At 33.1% G+C, this 20521-nt stretch overlaps 2 protein-coding genes across 3 annotated transcripts; both read right to left on the reverse strand.

Annotated features, from left to right (window-relative positions):
• Nucleotides 1–288: 288 nt before the first annotated feature.
• Nucleotides 289–14918, reverse strand: LOC117690974 (trafficking protein particle complex subunit 10). Of its 2 annotated transcripts, XM_066071035.1 has the most exons (23): nucleotides 14712–14918; nucleotides 14472–14520; nucleotides 13586–13667; nucleotides 13065–13197; nucleotides 12458–12651; nucleotides 11948–12143; nucleotides 11304–11415; nucleotides 10350–10597; nucleotides 9463–9609; nucleotides 8940–9057; nucleotides 8551–8633; nucleotides 8272–8363; nucleotides 7845–7985; nucleotides 7434–7537; nucleotides 5920–6401; nucleotides 5416–5557; nucleotides 4938–5167; nucleotides 4656–4756; nucleotides 3748–3871; nucleotides 2747–2911; nucleotides 2197–2377; nucleotides 1824–1931; nucleotides 289–1184 (listed from the first exon to the last, which is right to left on the reverse strand). In XM_066071035.1, exons 2-23 carry the CDS (start codon nucleotides 14494–14496, stop codon nucleotides 1009–1011), a joined length of 3384 nt encoding a protein of 1127 aa, XP_065927107.1. In that variant the 5' UTR covers nucleotides 14497–14520; nucleotides 14712–14918; the 3' UTR covers nucleotides 289–1008. The 2 variants fall into 2 exon arrangements, with proteins under 2 accessions (XP_065927107.1, XP_034331786.2); XM_034475895.2 differs by lacking the exons at nucleotides 14472–14520; nucleotides 14712–14918 and adding an exon at nucleotides 14099–14244.
• A 3113-nt stretch (nucleotides 14919–18031) lies between these two features.
• Nucleotides 18032–20424, reverse strand: LOC105348033 (baculoviral IAP repeat-containing protein 8). The gene is made up of 4 exons (XM_011457290.4): nucleotides 19835–20424; nucleotides 19342–19520; nucleotides 18717–19035; nucleotides 18032–18586 (listed from the first exon to the last, which is right to left on the reverse strand). The coding sequence occupies exons 1-4, from the start codon at nucleotides 20385–20387 to the stop codon at nucleotides 18390–18392; spliced, it is 1248 nt and encodes a 415-aa protein (XP_011455592.3). The 5' UTR covers nucleotides 20388–20424; the 3' UTR covers nucleotides 18032–18389.
• Between the last annotated feature and the right edge of the window lie 97 nt (nucleotides 20425–20521).

Genomic DNA, 20521 nt, shown 5'->3' on the forward strand with positions numbered 1-20521 from the left:
ATGCACTCTGTATTCTTCATTAAAAATATCTGTAAACGAGGCTTCAAAATATTTTTAAATAATAAATATTACATGTCTTCAAAGGCTTATAATCACAATATAACGAAATCCTTTTAAACCCGTTCCTGCTTTAATTTGGTACTTACAAAAAAATGTTTTAAAATTTTTGAAAAGGTAAAACTTATAGAAGGCCCGGCGGGATTCGAACTCATGACTTACAGATCCGTAGATAACACTCTATCCTAATGCTCTACACTGTTAGATAACAAAAAAAATTATGAAATACTTGATTTTATTGTCTGTTTTAATAGTAAGTACATCATAATATGCTACTTTAATTACGTCTCATATTACTAAAGCTACATGTAGTTTGCAAACTTATATGAAAGACAAGAGTGTATGCCCACTACTAATGCATGTACAAATGTTATCTTATCCACCTTCTGTAAGTAATTTTGATAAATACACATTTTTAAAAAGATATAAGGAAGATATATGGAAATAAATTCACTTAAGGACTGCGTATACCATAAAATTCTTTAAACAATATTCAAAATATTGCTGATCTAGAAATCCATGAGACAGTATTTCACATTTCACTATTTAAATACATGTACTAGTGAGTGTACACAATAAATACATGTACTAGTGAGTGTACACAATAAATACATGTACTAGTGAGTGTACACAATAAATACAATGAACAAATTTCGAATCAAAAGCCTACAGCTTGTCATTGCACATTGGATTAAGTTATTGATTTTAGAATACATTATACTCTATCTTCATAAGGCTTCTAATAAACTTGAGAAAATCCTTCATAATGGATACACGTATACTACTACTGAGCTGCATTTTAAAGTCACCAAATCTGTAGTATATTCCCATCGATACATATATTCAATGAAACAAAATCTGGCAGTGTCAAAATAAACAATATTTGGCACATCATTTGTCAACAAAATAACAAATTCTATAAAAAAAAATCCTAGCTAAATACATTCTGCATCAGGAACGTTTTGCGTTGATTTTTGAGGAGGTCTGAAGGATTCGGACCTGTTTGGCACTGCTAGCATAGTACACCTGACCCCGGGGGAACCCCTGCTGGACAGGTCCTTCCTGGTCGGGGGATATGTCATCTAGGGAACCCGACTTCCTGTTGTCTTCTGATTTCTTTAGCATATCTTGATTAGAAATGAAAATAAACTCTCTTAGAAGTGTACATAAAGAATTTTTTTTACATGAACCACAGAAATTTCAATATATGATATATATATGTAAAAGGTACTCTACCCAATAAAGAAAAGAGGGTTTTTTAATTTTTGTTCGTTTAGAATTTGAGGACATCAGAGATTTCAAGGCTTACTTAATATATATTTAATTAAATTCATGTTTGGACACTGCTATTACTACACAAAGAAACAGTCAAAATGAAAACTCTACACATCCTTCACATTAAATAGTTGTTTTAAGAAAATTGAAATGATTCCAAGATGAGTTTCAATTTTTGCATTAAAAAAAAATATATTGTATGTAATTCTAGTTTAAAGGGAAATAACTCAGACTCTTAGACTTGTGATCCGGATATACCGTGGTTTAACAAATAAAGCCTCTATTCACTCAACTTTATCTACAATTAAAATAGTAAACTAATTCTTCATATCAAATATTAACTAGGCAATTTTTGATAAAATTAGATAAGATGAATTAAAGGACATTCAATGACAGTACAGTTGAATCAACTCCTATTATTGTAGTTCAACTGAGTTGGAAATGAAGTTGCCCCCCCCCCCCACCTCTCCTCTCCACCACTACAAGCTTACCTTTACTAGGTCTAAATAGGGTCACCTTTGGAACATGCACAAGGCCTGGTACTAGTGGAATGACAGTTAATGAGATCTCACATTTCCCCTCTGCAATATCTAACAGCCCTAAAAATACATGTAATGTTTAAAAAAATTATTTAACATTAACTTTTTTTTTACCTAAGGAATTATTTACTTAAGGTCTAACTTATTTGTTATCAAGTATTACAAATCAATTGCATATTAATAATAAAAAAAAATACCAGTATAATACAAGTAGCTATTTCATCAACAACTGAATGTCACTGGCATCTCATTTACTTTCCACTTACATATGATGGTATCAGACACAGTGATATAAATACATGCGTAGTTGCGGATACACAGATACCTGAGCTATTGCCAGTGACTGCCCACACGTCCGGTTTGTCCTCTATTTTATAAAATACAGGTGTCTTGAGATTACATCCAGGGGATCGGATGACCCTAAGGGTGAGGTTTGCACCACTACCCACCCTGCAGTCTTTGCTGTCCCCCTCTGGCTTCACATCCACTTTTACAGTGTACAGAGTCTAATCAAAGAAAGATAAGGATCGGTTAATAAACATGTAAAATAAAGATAAATAATTAACATAAAGATGTAAGCTTTTAAATTAAAGCATATCTGCCCTTTTTAAAGTGTACCTGTAAATCATTTTCACCATTGTAAAGTATAGAGTATATTTTGCATATTTTCCCAATGTTACAACCCAGTACATGTTAAATTAATATACTTTCATGTTTAATACTGAAATCTGATTGTTTTAGATGCAGTTTATAATTCATTCTATTACCCTCAGCGTTAGCAACACACTTGGCTTTGCGTTCATTGACAATGTTTTTCTCAAGGTGTCAATTCCAACTGTTACCCTCCCAAAAAGGCACTATTTATATAACGTTACCTGGAAGTCTGAGATGGAGAAGCCGTAAGACAGTTTGTGGGTCGTCTGACTGACGTCCAGCCGACTACCGTACAGGACGCTGTACACCAGCCGCAGGTCTGTGACCTCTGAACTGTTACACTTCAGCTGCCACACATAGGACACTGTCTGGTGACGACTCACACTCTGTAAGTAAGTAATTTATTTATTATAGTGACACATGCATATTATGTACAATTGTGCCATATGATACAGTAAAACACGCTTATAACGAAGTCCCAGGGACGGGCAATTTAACTTCGTTATAAGCGTAATTCGTTATATCCGTCAAGTTTACACCATGAAATAGAGTCTTGGGGAATGAAAATCACTTCGCTGTAAGCGTCAATTCATTATAAGCGTGTTCGCTATAACCGTGTTTTACTGTACAAATTTTAATCAATTACTTGTACATTAATATTGGGCACCCAGCCCATTGGGCCCATAGGTCACCTTTGATTATATTAACAATTATAGTTCATCACGAGTTACACAAGTGTATTAAATTATATTGGGGTAAGGTAATATTAAAATATAATTTCATATCAAAGCAAATATCAACTGAAAAAAATTATCTATAAAGAAATTGTATACAAATTCGGAATGCTTTTAAAACAAGTTATGATGACTGTCAAGATTTACAGCTTACTAAAGATGTAATCACATATTGTCTATCTCTGTAAATAATCAGGCATCCTTTGTCACCCATTTACTATTTGTTATGAACTGACCAGGCCCCAAAAGTTGAGAACGGAATAATGCATACATGTGTGCACATTTCCAACACAGATATATATGTGTATTCTAATAATTACCAAGAAACACTTAACTTTGTATAGATGTACAGTGTACATACATAATATGTATTTGTACATGTGCTAAAAGGCTTAGGAGGATTGCCACAAAACACTAAACTTTGCACTTGAAAGAGATAGATAAGTATTTTGAAATATATAGTGTAAAATAGAAATCTATCTTCTTACTAGTTCTAGTCCAGGTTTATTCATTGGGAAAATTTCTACATCAGGGTTCTCACATCTTAACAGGGCCTCTGTCAACAGGAACTTCTCTTTAGTGCTGCCATCTAGTGAGATCTGGATATATTTCCTTCAATGAAAACAAACAAATTTTCATCATAAAGATAAAGCTGATAGCATTTATACATACATTAATCAATTAATCAAAGAACTCTCCTGAACAAAAAAACATTCACACTATCACTTGCCACATGTCATCACTATTGCCTATCACGAAAAATGCTTCTATCTGATGATACAGTACCGATCAGACCCAACCTAACACCAGAGTAAACCCCAACTAAACCCTGGGTTTACTTTTGGGGTTTACTCCGGGTTTACTTTTTGAAAATTTAAATTGGGTCCACTTGGGCTTTACTTTGGGTTTACTCAGGTTTACTTTGAAATTGCTATTGAGGTCAAATTTATGCATTGAAGTGTGAAACAGACCTGTCTTCTATCTTACCATCCCACTGCCTGTAATTCCTGCCTCTTGTATATTCTTAATACACAATTAGCATCTGATTTCAGGGGTATACTTCTGACTGGGTTTACTCTCTGTTTCCACTCTGGGTTTACTTTGGGTTTACTCTGGGTCCACTCTAGTAGACCCAAGGAAAACCCCGAGTAAACCCAGAAAGTAAACCCAGGGTTTAGTTTGGGTTTACTTTCTGTTAGGTTGGGTCTGATCGGTACTGTATGTGATTCACTCATAACGTAGGAGAGATAACTCCTTCTATTGTTTCCACTCCTATTAAGCTAAATCTGTGTAAAATTATTGTTGGACGGAGATGAATTTGCTTTGTAATCGGCTTTCCCATTTGATCTTAAATTAGTTGTAGATGGAATACACATCAACACACTCAAAAGTTTACCTGTCTCCAGCAGTCAGAACTTTGTGTGTGACCCAAAATGGAGAATTAAATGTCAGATTCATTTTCACTGGTAAGGCAAAACTATGACTTATTACAATCATCTGAAAAAGAAGAATCTTCATTTAAAACATGCATCAAGAATGCACAATATTTATAAATCTACAGGGTCTGTTACTCTGTATGAACTTAAAATGTAAGGTTTACATATTCTTCAAAATAGAAAATGTAAATGACTTATCAAAATGCAATCTAGTAAGTTGGTAGTTTAAGGATTCCTCTTACTTGTGCTTCTGATGTCATGGAATTCTCCCTCTCATGGAAAAGATGAACTTTGAACTCATATGGTTGTCCATCTTCAGTTTCCTTGACAACCAGCATGTTGTGATCATTCTCCGTGGTAACAGTGAGGCTATCGGAGGTTTCAAGCGAAAGTTTGTCCCCTGGATTTAAGCGGAAACTCCCTGGTGAAATACTCAGGTAGGCTAACTGTGTTATACCTGATAGGAGGTAATCTAAACAGACAAAAAAAAGGTAAACTACATGTACATATTTAGTATAATACACACAAGTTCTACACATCAGTGCATGTATTGGTACATTACATGTAAATGTCCTGAAATTTTGTTTGTGAGATTCAAACCAAGCTCAAAATAGTGGAACTTTTATATGTAAGGAGTATTGCTTCCTTAACAAACTTTCTTATAATTCAGTAAATCTCTCTCTCTCTCTCTCTCTCTCTCTCTCTCTCTCTCTCTCTCACCTCCTTCAGCTGGTTTAAGTACACACACAGGTTCCTCATGAGACACACTAAAATATTCCTCCGTCTCTAAAGTCTTCAGAAAATCCAGCCCTCCTATCTTAAGCAGCAGCTGGCCTGGTTTGTATCCTCCAGTGTTCTTCATCTGCAAAAGAGTATACAAGTACATGTACCACTGAAATTTGAAAAATGGTAAAAAAAAAAAAAAAAAAAGACTGGTACTTGTACTAGTAGAGGTCATTCTTTCAATGTAATATACTGCTTCACAACAAACATAATATTTACCAGTTGCCACAAAAAAAAACCCTCAGGTCTTTATGTAATTTGTTTACAGTTACCACTCTCTTTATTCTTTACAGAATTTTAAGTCAGACATGAATAATGCTTTTTAATATCAACTGAGATTATCACAGTTAAAGGGAGATAACTCCATAAGCTCTACAACTCTGGATATTTGATGTGTAATCAAAATGTGTATTTAAACATAAAAATAGGACAAAATTTCACCTCTTTGGAGAAACTGAGTACATTTTTCCCTGGAGTAAGTTCAACCTTCTCAAGCCTCAGGGCCTCATTGAAATCCTCCTTAATCTGCTGAGATTCCCGGCGGTAGTTCTTTGTGCTGTCCATTCTCCGTAGTAAATCCTGGGAGTTTACGCAGACAATTCCACACGACGACGACTCCATACTGGCCTTGACCTCAATATGACTAGGAACAGGTTTTTTAACAGGGTTAAAGTTCGGAACTTGTTCTCTCAAGAAGCCCCCACTGTCTGCCTTACAGAGAAGCTTTTTCCCTGAGACGTTTGGTTTTGTGACGTTATGGGGACGAACAGACAGACTGACAAAGTCAAACTGAACTGTGTCGGGAATGTCACACTTAATGTGTATGTCTATAGACACAGACTGATCACAGATAATGGAATGTTCTTGTACGACGATGTCTTCCACAACAAACATTGGGGCAGCTTTCAACAGATAATTACTCCCTGCAACACAAGTTTTACAATCATACGTGTAAAGATATTCAAAATACATGTACATGGTCTGGTTTTTAGTTTTAAAAAAAATTAAAATAAATCATTTATTATAAATATCAAAACTTTAGGAGGTTTTCAGAGAGATAAATTTTGGATATAATATAAGGATGGTTTAAAATATAAACTTACAAGATATAAACAAGTGAAAGGTCAGCTTATGTGTAAACTATGTGCAAAATATTAAGTAAAGTGAGCTGATAGTTTATCTGTTTACTGAGCCCAAATTTTGGTTGTACATGTATGTCCAAATAAACCCTGACATTGTATATAGGTTTATATAGAAAAAATGGGGTTATCATTTTCAATTTAATTTGTAAAAAATGTAAAAATTTTCAGCGATGGGGCTAAAACATGAGTTGTCCTTTTGTCAAATTAAAACAAAATTGATCGGATAGTATTTATGTTATCCCCCTCATATTTTGGTGCTATAAACGTATCTTGCCAGCCATTTTACGTAAATAGAATTGTATAGAATAAAAGGATGTTTACAAATCAAATTTGATTTTATTTGTAATAGATAAAAAAACCTTTTCACTGTGATTCACACAGAACATGAAAGGATTGCGCACAATTTAAATTTCTTTTCTTTTTTTTTTTTGCAAATTATATTTTGAATTTTAATTATTGGCGCTTCAATAAAAAAATGCATGACATTTATTTTTGCTAATTGTTTCGTCAAAGTTTCAACTGACGTCATTGTAAGACGTTGATTCTGACGTGGATAACGTCGATTTTGAAGAGGTGGCAACATGATTTAAATATTCTAAACATTATTCTAACAATTCATTTCACGAAGAATAATTTTTATGATTATTGATTTTTAAAAAAAAATAAAAACGTTACATGATAACCTGTATATCTTAACAATTTTCTCTGTATTTGCGTTTTACCATAGTAATGTGAGATACCCTGCGCAGGGGGCTCAAAATTTTAAACCCATAATCGACCTTAAGTTTCGCCATGACCATGACAAAAACAAACCTGCACACTCATTGCCAATCTCCAATATCTCCGCCTGGAATGACTGCCGCACCTCTTTGGAGAGTGTTGCACTACTGACCACTTGGCATACAGTTTTAAGATACGTTAACAGGTTAAGGGAACAATAGGCTTTCAAAAACAATACTGTGATTTGAATTAGAAAAATTCTTGTTCAAAGAAGAAGTTCTACGTATTACAAACCCAAAGTTGTACATATTTACATTTATGAGGTGCTTGCCTTCAGATTTATTTTGTAGATAGATAAAACCAAGCCTGTAACTTATATATATATACCGGTAATCTGTATGAGATTTAAACACCCAAAATCTTGATTAATATTCTCAAGTAAAGAAACTTTTCTTAATATCCTTGATAAAATTAAATGTAAATAGAAAGCAATAATAAGGATATTTGAGCCTGTTTCCCAACAGTTTCTGGCATTTAGCCAGCTCCAGCTTCATGTCGTCTGCTAAATGATGCCAGCCTTCCTGGTGGAAACTCTTCATGGCATCCATCAGAAAGTTCTCGGCTTTTTCTGGTTCACCTTGCAGTCTTACAAACAAAATAATGCAAACTAGTTTTTTCTCTGTGCAAAGTCAAGGCTTAAAAAAAATCATAATGTGTACATACAATGTGATTATATCTAAAGAAACATTTTAACTTTAAATACCCATTTTCATGTGTTTTTTAAAACTTCATATTATTATTAAATAAAGATTCATTATCTTTTTCAATATGTTCAAATATTTAATCTTATAAACAGGTTAATGGATTGTATTGAGCATCAGATAGATCTTATTTTGAGTTTATATAGATAAGAATTCTGTTTGAATCTTACATGTAGAAGTTTGCGAGGTCCTTTCCAATCTGCCGGGCTGATCTGAATCTGCTGATGTGTTTAAACGTCCCCATAGCAAGCTCAGATAACTCCTGTTGAGAGGAAAATCAATGTTTGAAAAATGAGCTCAGAATACAAGCATTTTTATATAAATTTATCAGTATCCTAATTATCATAAATATAAGTATAGGCCTAATCTAATTTTTTTATATTTCAAATACTCTCTTGAAACAAACCAAAATACCACTACTGAATTTAAAAAAAAAATAGAGATAATACCAGGTAAGTTCGTGTAAATGCTTCTTTTGATGACAGTGCTTCTCTTAATTTTTCTGGAGGCTGCATAGTTTTGTCTTCCTTATCTAAAATCAAACAACAACAAATTAGGTAAAAAGGCTCTTTTTTACCAACAGACTAGGAGAAAACACATACATGTACATGCAACATTGATTTTTCAAAATTTTGAAGTCTAGGGCACTTTATTGCAGTTATATATCATGCTTTTTTTGATACCTTGAACTCATTAAAATATTCAAGATACTGTTATAAATGAAGAGATTAATTACAAGTGCCCTCCCTCTTTTTTTTCTAACTTAATAGTACCTTTAAATGGCTTTTAACTTGTCTGTCTTATTAAGAGAATCACACATAGAAATGTTTTTAAATACCATCATCATCCCTGGATTTTAAACCAGATATAAGGTTGAGAACCAGGGTGAGTTGGTCAGAAGTTGGTTCAATTTCCGGTTCTGGTCTTAATCCACATAACTCTCCAAGAAATCTCAACTAGAAAAACATAAAAGCAATCTTTAAGCAAAACGAGCAGTAATCTGTCTTGAAAAAATAAATCTTGATTCAATGATTCATTGCCTTTTACACAGATTTGCATTATCATGTTACACTTATGAGAGATTGTAAACATATCAGAACAAATCAATTTGTGATACAATTTACTAAACATTAATAATAGAATAAGTAACATGTATTAAAACAAGAGAAGAAAACAACCTATTTCGGGTACATACATTATATTTTTAAAAATTAACGTTTTTTATGTCCATAGCCATTCCTCAACTAACAAAAAACCTAAACCATTCAGTAAATGCCGAAAGGCGAATGAATTACAGAGATATGCCAGTCACCATTCAGGTGATTGAATGGCAGAGTTTCATCCTGTGTATTTTTTCTGACCTTCTTTCTGGCGTAGTCCCACAAACTGGCAGTGTACAGGGAGTAGCTCTTTATGGGATCAGACCCAGAGAACTTCTCACATTTGTTCAGGACCTCCAGACAGCTCAGGAAAACCCAGCAGTCAATGGTGCCCACAGGCATCTCCACCTGTCAGAGCAGAGAGGAAACCATTAAAAACGAGTGCCTCTATTCCCCATATAGATATAATGCATCTATTTTAACGCTGCCCAACTTACTTGTATACAATATGACATCATGATTGGTTTTAATGTAAAGAAATGCATTTTGAAATCCAGTTTACCAGGAATGTATTGGAATGTTTGGGTGTTATGAAGTTCTTGGCAAGACTGATGATTGAAGATTTGAATATACATCGGAACAAAGAAACTGTTAATTTCTCCATTTGCAAGCTCTAGCAATCAGACTTATTCACTTTGTCCAGAAACAAAGACCGTGAAAGGAAATAGTTGTTACTCATACTGTTGCCTCAGGCACAAAAAGCATGGCCTTGTCAAGCTGTATAACAACACATACACATTTACTATGTCTACAGAGGAATTCATACATAGTAAAACCTGCCTCAATTGACATCTGCATATTCAAATTCACTAGATGTAATGTTCTAGGCAAATGCAATTTTGAGTTCCATTTGAAACAATCTTCCTTCACTTAATCACTATATTAAGTTATGCAATATATTCTGATCATTTTGTAAACATATTTTTTTGTGTGTAAAATTTTGAGTTTGTTAATAAGAGCCATTCAAGAATATTCCCATTCTGGAAAAGCAAATATCTTGTTTTATTACATCCTGATCACTAAACAACCAGACTCCAATTAATAAACTTTTTTTGGTCTTTTTTATTCATCCCTGTATTTAGTCCCACCTTTAACTTGCGGACTTCCTGTACTGTGTTGTGTAGGAATTCCATGGCTCGCTTCGGAACTTCCAGCGGCATGTTCAGGAGGAACAACAGAGCACACTGTCTGGAGAAGAGATAGCTCCGGAAATCCAACAGGCTGTCCAGATTATCCTTGATCAGGTCGCGGATGTCACGGTTGATTGGTTTCCTGAGGGACAGTCCGGACCATTTAGTACATTCATTTGTGTACTTCATCATCCAATCAACAGGGTCTGAAATGAAATTTTCTTCATTATTCAAATTTCTAAATATTCAACTCAGGGTATAAGTATAAAGTTTTGATTAAATAAAACACAATTATGTGATAAATTATTTATACATACAACAAAAAATATAACAGTTGTTTCTTTAATGTTTAATTCTATTTGTTTAAATCAAAACTTTTCAATTTCACAAAAAAAATTATACATCAATTACCGGTGAACAGATACATTGAAAAAACTTTCCTCTTATGAACAGTCAAATATTTCATTGATACTGTGCTTTTAAGGTGGCATGGGACACTTGTCAATATTAATGTGGATTTTAATTCAAATACTTTCATGGGTTTAAAATTAATTTTCAAATTTTAAAATATTTGACCATAAAACATGTTTTAAAACTTTTTGGATAGGCAAAAATTAGTAAAAGCCACCGCTGGATTCGAACTCATGACTACCATATTTGTAGTAATTTAATGCTCTAATCCATTGTGCTATGCTGTTAGGAAACAATTTTTGGAAAAAAAATAGTGAATATTTCTTGCCACAAACAAGTACATGTATTTGTGAAATACTTGTTTGTGGTGAGAAATATTCACGACAATGAGGCTCTTGCCAACTTTGCAAAAATTTCTTGCACAAAATAAAAGTTGGTTTACAGTATGTAACACCTGATGAGTTATATGTAATACAAATGTAATATAAATGTAATACATACTTCCTGCAGCAAAGAAGAGGATGTACTGTGTGAACAAAGCATCCAGCTCATCATACTGAATCAGGGCATCCTCAAACAGGCCCAGCATCTCATACATAAATGCCAGCTCTTCCTGTAACACACAAATCAAAGGTTGTAGATTCACAATTTCAGCAAATCAATCTTTTTTATTTCACAAGACAACACTTGTTTCAAATTTGCACACATTTGGGTTTTTTTAAAAGGTCAATCAAGGCATGTAACATTCAATTGCAATATGACTAATGTAAATTTTATGGATTTAAATTTCTTGAGCCATTAATATGTAAAAGTATTAATCATACCCATATTTCATATGCTAAGTGACTACACAACTGTTATATTATCCCTTTTTTTTATGAATCTTCATGCACTATTTTTCATATGCTATATCTTTATATCATTGAACTTGAAAGTTTTTTATCTAATATTCATCTAATCATATATATATATCATATAAATGTGTATCATACAGACATATCTTTCTCTCCTTAAATTTAATTTGTAATTTTATAAATCAACAGTCAACAAAGACAATATACATATATGCTCAAGATTTCATTTGAGCCTTTTTGATTAAAAAAATCCTAAAGTGCACAGCAAGTAAACAGGATTATTTATCTCACCTGTACAAGGAAGAAATTGGTGAACTGCCATCCTGGTTCGTTTCTTTTCTCACGTAAATTTCTCATTCCGTCCTCATACTTCACGAGGTGTTTATTGAAAGCTTGCAGTAACAGAGTACGGAGTCGCTGAAGCATAACTTGCAAGGATTCGTTAGACTTCTGATCCTGCTTTAATGGGTCATTGACTACCACACACCTGCATTACAAATTGCATGTAAAAAATTACAGATAGTTGTTTTACAGAAAATATGCCTCACAAATTATATAGCACTCTTTTATTAGGTATTCAGTTTTACTGATTTGTCATTAATTACCAAACACTTACATAACAATTTAAAAATGTTGTTTTATATTGTTAGGAGAAAAAAAAAACTCTTACATTTTTGACAAACTATTTTCATATGACACTCTTAGATTCAATGAAATTCATGACGGCAGGTTTTGTAGAAATAAGGATTCGTATAAATTTTTCAACATGTTAAAAGCATTTTAATCCTGTGATGAACTAACCTGTCTGGTGTCTTGTTACAGAAATCGCTTTTGATTTTGTCAAACACTGAGGACCTGGGTAACAGTTTGGACTTGAGTTTGCTTTCATCAGTGGACACCACCACTATCAACCAATCAGGGATGTTCTTTCTCTTCAGTGCAGAGGTCCATTCTACAAGCTCCTCACGAGTTGTTTGTTTGTAAGTGTCCAAATCCTGAATATATATTACAGATTGAGTAAAAATAATTTTGCTTTTTTTTTCAATGGCGGTAGTGAAATGTAGGTTTCATCTTTTTTTTCGAATATTTTATGTCAAATATGTACCAAAAATACATGTAAATAAATTTTGTCTTGATTCAGAAATTTAATCAGAAAATAAGATTATTATTACCAGGTAACTTAAGATATGTTTGACTCATGATGGAAGCATTTTGTTTGTTTTCTACTTTGCATTTAAAAAAGTCAAACTACATGGAAATAAACTAATCATGAAATCTTCTATAAAACCACTGCTTTACAACAATATTCAACCCTAATTGCCACATTTGAAGGCTATGAAGCCTTCAGTTTAGCAAACTACATGTACTACATAAAGACTGCATCCAATTCAACGTGTGGATATCTTACACAGGAGGTCCAGAATATGTGGAAGAATGGTCGACTGACTAGAGTTTTATCTGTGTCTGATGGCAAGATATCCTCATCATATGGAACAAAACTGGCCTCCAGAAATACCGTTTTGGGAGCTCTGCTGTACGACCTAAAACAGGAGATGATAATACTGAATTTTCAACAGATACAATAACTTATCAACTCAATATACATGTACCTACATGTATTTATTTGTCATTTTTATTATAACTCTGACTTTTTATTTTAAAGTTTGCTGATGAACATGTTTTTCATGAGTCGTTCATTTTGGTAAATGGTGGATAAAAATCATCTTTCATAATCTTTAAAGTTAAAAAGTTAACATTTACAAATCATTTTTGCCCTAACTAGCATTTAAAACTTCATTGTACTAAATCAACAATCATTCTTAACATGGGGTTGAAAATTGTCAATCATAATCTTAAACATTTAAGAGTCTATATTGAATCATTTATTGACCTAGCAAATACAAGTAAGACTATACTAAATGGACAGACCTCCTCCATTCTATAGCCTCCTGTGGGAGCCACTGTAGCAGGGATGGGTGTAGGGACGAGAACAGGGACTGGTCCCCGTGACCTGAAACATTAAAACAAGAGATAAGTGTACTTGTAAACATAGAACTATATACATGTTATAATACTTGATAATATATAGCTTTATTCTCAAATAATTTGAATTTAAAACTTGCAATATCGCATGGCCTTCCACTAGTTTTAGAGCTGTTTAGGGATTTTTTTTTCAACAACTACATAGACATTGTTTTAGGTAAACACAAGAGACAAAGCTAAAATATGGTTTTGACAAATCTTATTTCCTCGTAAAATACAAAGAACAGATATTAATTTATACAGACATTATTCAGATGTTCTTATATATTTATTGGAAACACCAAGGACACAGAAACTGTTTGATCCTGTGTTTGTTTATCTGTGAGAGCAATTTTACATTAAAATAAAAAGTACAATGTCACATAAATATGTACATTCGCACGATAATGAGTAACTTACAGGTAACAATGGGTTTTGTTTCCATTGTGCATCTAAACAATCAACTGTCAAAGATTAAACTTGACAGAGCCACGAAAAAAAAATCACCTGCATCTGTTTTGGGTTTGGATTAATTTAACATCGAGCCCGACCTTATTTAAAGGGGGCGTTTCCCTTTGCTTTATATTTTCAGTCAATTAATAATTTCGAATTGATTGAACAAAATTTTAACACAAGTGCTAGGTTTCGTTCTCTAAATGTGATAAAGTCACAACATTTTTAACTGATAATATTCAAATAAATTCAGAAGAGTATGTTTCATTATTACATGTAGGCCTATATATATATAGCGGCCCAAACCACGAAGCATGCATGCAAAGTATAGAAAACTCACTTGTAACAACTGGTTTGGTCTCCATTCGGAACAGAGGAGACGTGCTTTACTAAATCAAAAGAAGAAATTCCTGTGCTTGTAATATGTTAATCCAAAATTAAGTTATTCATGAACAACCGCTATTTAATTGCACGGATCATCTGTTTGCCTGATAGCATGGCCGAAGCGTGTTATCAAGAATTACATGGTGCACGATATATCATAGACTACATACACATGAAGAAGTATATACCCCGATACCTGCTAATCATAATACATTGTAACATGAAACGCCCTGGGCTTGATCCATGAATTCCCGTACGTACATGAAATTATAGACATACTACAGTACATAGTTCCAGGTTTTCTACCTTGTTGCATCAATTGCAAATTAGAATTCATAATAAATGCAACAGCGACGGGGTATCTGAATGATTGACATCCGTTTCTTCTTAAGAATAAGTTTTACAAGTTAACGAAATGCACTTGGTTTAAAAATACGTTCGCGTCTGAAATTCCCTGATTACACATTTACAGGATGTCCGCTTTAAAAAAAAAAAAAAGGATGTGATATGGAAATATCATAAGGAGGAATCTTGGGTTTTTATTTATTGTCATATTTGTATTGAAATTAGGTATTACATAATAACGACAACCACTTCATAACTTTAAAATATGTGGGATAAGAAACAGTTGAATTTATAGTTTGTACATGTCACGTGTAAATACCAAACACAAAATATCAAAATTTTTAATAAAGAATTTTTACATTAGTAATTTTTTTAGTTTTAAACGCAATAAATAATGTTTTATGCGTCGTCCATTTGTTAATGAATATATGAATTCCTTAAGTAAAGATATAACAGTTAAACTTAAATACAAGTACGTGTGAAAAATCTTAAAGACCGGTTAAAAGCTTTAAAACTCTCGACGTTACCTCATCTACCAGGAAGGAGTATTTTTAAAACACATGTTAATTGCCATTTGAACTAATTGCACATGCAATGTTTGGTTAGTTTAGTGCCGAATTTGAATAAATGTATACAAAAAAAAAGAAAGAAAGGATTTATGGGAAATTAAAACAAGTCTGGAGATTGGTGGACACACAGCTAGAAATCTTCTAAGCATTTTTTGTGATATTTTGAGACACACGTATCAAATGATGATTTTTTCCCCTTGATTCAGTAATGTTTCTCTGAGAGCGGGATCGAAGTATAATTTTGTTAGCCGTGAAAGGGGGAAAGGCTTATTTTGGTAACATTCTTTTGCGATTTTTTAGTTATAATTATCCGAGGTGGGGGGGGGGGGTTTCCTGTCTCTTACAGTCACCAAATTAGTTCCACGCATTTTCACCGTATATTTAATTTGTATTATCATATGAATGGACAGGGGTTGAGAATGTAGTTCTTCATTTATGCATGTGGTGTGTGTTTATTATTATCACTTGAGATCTTTTAAGTTTTGTGGAAATGTTTTTATAATCTACTAGAGGTCATATATATGTTTGTTAAAATTAGGTGAACATTATTAGTTCTTGAATGGAACTGTCACATACTTTGGGAGGGAACTGTGGTTTTTTAAGACTTATAAGTAATGAGGCATAAGAATGTTAAGGGAGATGTCCATCTTGTACCTATGAGGACCCCCCCAAAAAAACAATTGACATGTTTATGCCAAAACTGTTGTTAAGAGATAAAAAAAAAAAGCAATATAAATGTGAGGTTTCATATTTTGTTTTGTATGTTAATTGCTCACACAAATGCAGAACAATGGGGTTTTTTTGGGGTCGGTTTTTGGCATAAACAATCAGTTCAAGAATTTACATGTATGCCCTACTAAAAGATCGAATGACATCCCGCTTAAATCCTGAAGGTGGCATTTTTTTTATTGTACATGTTCATACAATTACTTTTCATTGCAACATTAATTATAATAAATTGTGAAAATTGTTATGCACAATTTTAGAGTTTCCATTAACAAAGTTGATTGCATGCGTAATAAATCATGACCTTGAACTTTAGGTTTTCCAATTGTGTGTTAAATTTGTATGGATCCCGGAAAAATTTGTTTCTATTTATAATTCATCGGGTTTTTTCAGGGGGTATAAATGAAAATACAAGGAAATATTAAAAGAAGGTCCTCTTATTCCTCTGTATTATTATATAATGCATAAATTCAGCTAGCAGGGTAATTTGCATGTCAATCAATGGCTTGTAAAAGAGACAGTTGACCTACTTCTTTCGGTTGTCATATACTGGAGTTCTTAAATGTTTGTTCAGTCACGAAGACAGATATGATTAAAGTTGGTATTCATATGTGTTTTTCTGTGTATTGCAATAAAACATTCCGTGAAAATCTCTGTTTTAATCATGTTAAAAAAGTTTATCAAGTGTACTTTAAACAAGAACTTGAATCCACTTTTTATCATTGAAATGGTCAGACTATCGACCCACTATCCGTCTGACAACCGAGCCCCTATGCTTATTTTTGTTTACGTTATGTGAAGGTACTTTGAACAAATTCTAGAATGGATAAACAATAAAAAAATTTCAGAATTTGGTTTTTTTTTAACTTTTGGAAACATACATATAGTTTATTATTTCAAACATTTTTAATATATGAAGACAAGATTCGTGTTCATCAAAGGAGTGCAAGCTTATGCTCTACATACATATATTTTTAAACCTCATTAAACCTTGAGTTTTGATTGAGTCATTTGATCCATGTATATATTTACATCTACCAAGTATTATTCCCTCTATTTCTTACGGAAACTTAAAGTTAATTCATAGCTCTATAGAAACAGCCAGACTGAAATCTACACGCCCCATTTATTGATTGGTCGAAATCCAAAGCTCCTGAAACTGACAAGAAAGTGACATGACTGAAATTGACACACCATACTGCAGTACTCATCGATTGGTCGAAACCTACAGCGACCTAGGAAAAATCACGGACTGCATGAAATAATCATGATGATATCAGACTCAAAATCTTACAAGGGACGATTTGGCTGTTTCTTTTAAATAGCTAACGTACTTATGTACATTAATAGTAATTTGGTGAATTCTACTAACTTTTCATAATTAATTTATTAATTACTTAAAAGAAAGATGATAATATAAACAATAAAATGCTTTCTTTGATTATTTATGCAGGTTATGAAGGGAGCGATCATTGCAGAAAAAATTTACACAACCCGCTAACGCGGGTTAAAAATTATGTATTTTTTCTGCAATGTCGCTACCTTCATATCCCGAATGAATCACCAAAGAAAGCATTTTATTGTTTAAATACATGCATACGATTGAACCATTTTAACAAGAACTTGGACTTTGAGTAGTAACTGTTGTGTCGAACAGCATCTGTTTCATTGCTGGCCACTCAGCTATGGCTCACTGACAAGATTTGTCGGACTCTTTGGCCTGCACCTACGTATTTCGCTTAAAACCAGCTAGTGTTATTTTTAACTTGTAACTTGTTTTGATGCAACAGTCAGTTTGAACTTCCTACTGCATGTACATGTAAAAGTCGAAGGTTCTATTTGGCATATTCTCCAAATTACAAGGGTAAACACAAGGTCAATTGATGTAAAATTTATTCACATAGAGCTACGTAAAACAGATACCAAACTATATTTTTAAATAACATACTTTTATCATAACGTATATATTATGTATATCATATATTATAATCGTGTTATAATCACAAGTATTTAGCTGCCGTACGGGTGATATGTAACTATGCAGGTTAAATTAATTTAAATCAAAATTGCCAAGTACTTCAAGCTGCCTTTTTTATTATGCATATTCCTTATAAATGTAAAAAAAAAAAACCAACATTATATACATAAATATCCGCCCAGCGTAATATTGTAAGAAAAAAATCTGAACGCTATAAACATGGCAGTCTTTATATGTTCTTTGAAAACATCAATTTTTACGACATAAATGCCCTGACAGTTCCTTTTACCAGCTTTCGGCATATGGGACAATTGCGCATAGCTGGTGCACATTCTGCACACGTGACAATATGACCGCAAGGAAGAAATACAATGCTAACTTTTTCTGCCATACAAACTTTGCAAATTGTCAAGTCTTGCAGTTCTTGATATTCTTTTTGCACACTTTGTAAATCTGAAATTAAAGTAAAATGCAATTAAGCAAAAAAAAATTCAATTTCTTTATATTTTATGTAAAAATCAAGCATATAAACGAATTCATTAAAATCACAATAAAACTGCATTTTTTGTTATGTTATAAATACCTGATAAATCTGTCTGGTTAAGTTCACGGTCGAGTGACTCCAAAGAGCTAAACTGGTTCTCGGTCAAGGACTCTATTCGACCTTGACCGGGAGGTACACCATCAGATGACACTGTAGATGTTGAATCTTCCTGTAGGAGGATGGTATCCACTAAGTCCTCCGCCCTTATTAGATAACAAGTAGGTTTTTGCGCTCTCAAACAATCAAACGCTGCACGTGCCTGTTCTTGCATGTAGCCCATCTCCAGAACACTGCACAATGCTATCGAATCTATCTCATCTAACCCATTGCATACGTTTTGGCCTGTAGTAATTTCCTTCTGTTTTAAAAACAAAAATAGTTATTGTAAGCACAAAATCTCGTTTAATATATAAAAAAAAATCATTGGATTCTTTATAAAATATATGTAAAATAAATTATAAATAAACACCGAGCTTTTGAAAATATATATATTAATTTATTTATTTTTTTTGGGGGGGGGGGGGTTGTTTGGTTGAATTTATTTGTTTTAATGATATTTACTTCTATAAATTTTCATTTTATTTATTCATTTTATGTTTTATTACTTCATTTTTATTTTTTTAATTTATTTTATTATGAAAAACACTAAAGCAAAATATTTTACCTGCTCATCATCAGCTTTTTTGAGAAGTTGGATCTGCTGCACAAATTCCTCGCCTTTGTTTTGGATAACAAACGTACATTCCGGAAACCAGTACGCATGCTCTACCCATGGATCATCATTAGGACGCCATTCTGACAAATTCCCTCCGCAACTGAAGCAGCAGACGCAATCAGAATACCCTGAATAAAAAAAAATAACCATAACAATTAGCGTCTATCTTTTCAGTATAATTTTTTGATAAATTTATTTTGGGTTTTCATTCCATTTCAATTCAACCTTATTTTTAATTCATTATTGTTTTTCCTGTTTTGTTTTCGTTTCTTTTGATTTTTTTTTTATTCATAATATATCTTAAAATTTAATTAATCTTGTTATTCAGTATTTTATGCAATGAACATGCAAATCATTTGTTAAGTAAAAACTAATATTTAATTTCAGGAATACATGCACTGGCATAATGATTTTAAATCTTTAGGATAAAGTTTCCACGCACCTTTGTAAAAGAATCCTGCCATTGCCATTTCGGAGGGTGGTTTGTGAAATACAGCATTTGCTGAAGTGAAACTTTGCACTCTGTTAACTAAAACAGCATAGGACGGGAACTTTGCACGATTGCTGTCAATATAAATCCCTAAATCTTGAAAAACAGATTTTGCTGATGCTCGATTTGACACATTGTTCGATGCACGTGGTTTCTGATTTCCATTACCACTTTTTGGAGAAAGAGTCATTTTTGGGCAAACATCAGTCGAAGAAGTCCCGGCCGCGTTTGCATCTTTTGATATTGCTTCTCGTTTGCAATTATTTAGTGAATCTACGCCTGGTGCATTTTTGCGATTCTGCTGCACGAACTGGCACTTTGGAGCATGCTCTGCATGTTGCACGAACAAGTCGCCCACATCCGTCCAACTGTTGGATTTGAACCCGCAACTTTCACATTGCAGAGCATCGTCATATCCTTGATAAGCAAAACCGGCCTTCGACAATTTGCAGAGAAATACATTTTTCTCGTTTTTGTAGCTTGCAAAAGTCGCCAGTCTTAACATTGTGGGCTAAGTAACAATCTGTCGGCAGGCTTTATATATTGACAATCAAAAACCGGAAACTCTATTTATAGACCTCTATCTATTTATAGTTTTTGGGATTTTTCATTACTTAATCTATCGCTGTTAAATTCTGC

Source organism: Magallana gigas, chromosome 9 (assembly GCF_963853765.1).
Source record: "Magallana gigas chromosome 9, xbMagGiga1.1, whole genome shotgun sequence".
In the NCBI taxonomy this organism is placed as follows: domain Eukaryota; kingdom Metazoa; phylum Mollusca; class Bivalvia; order Ostreida; family Ostreidae; genus Magallana; species Magallana gigas.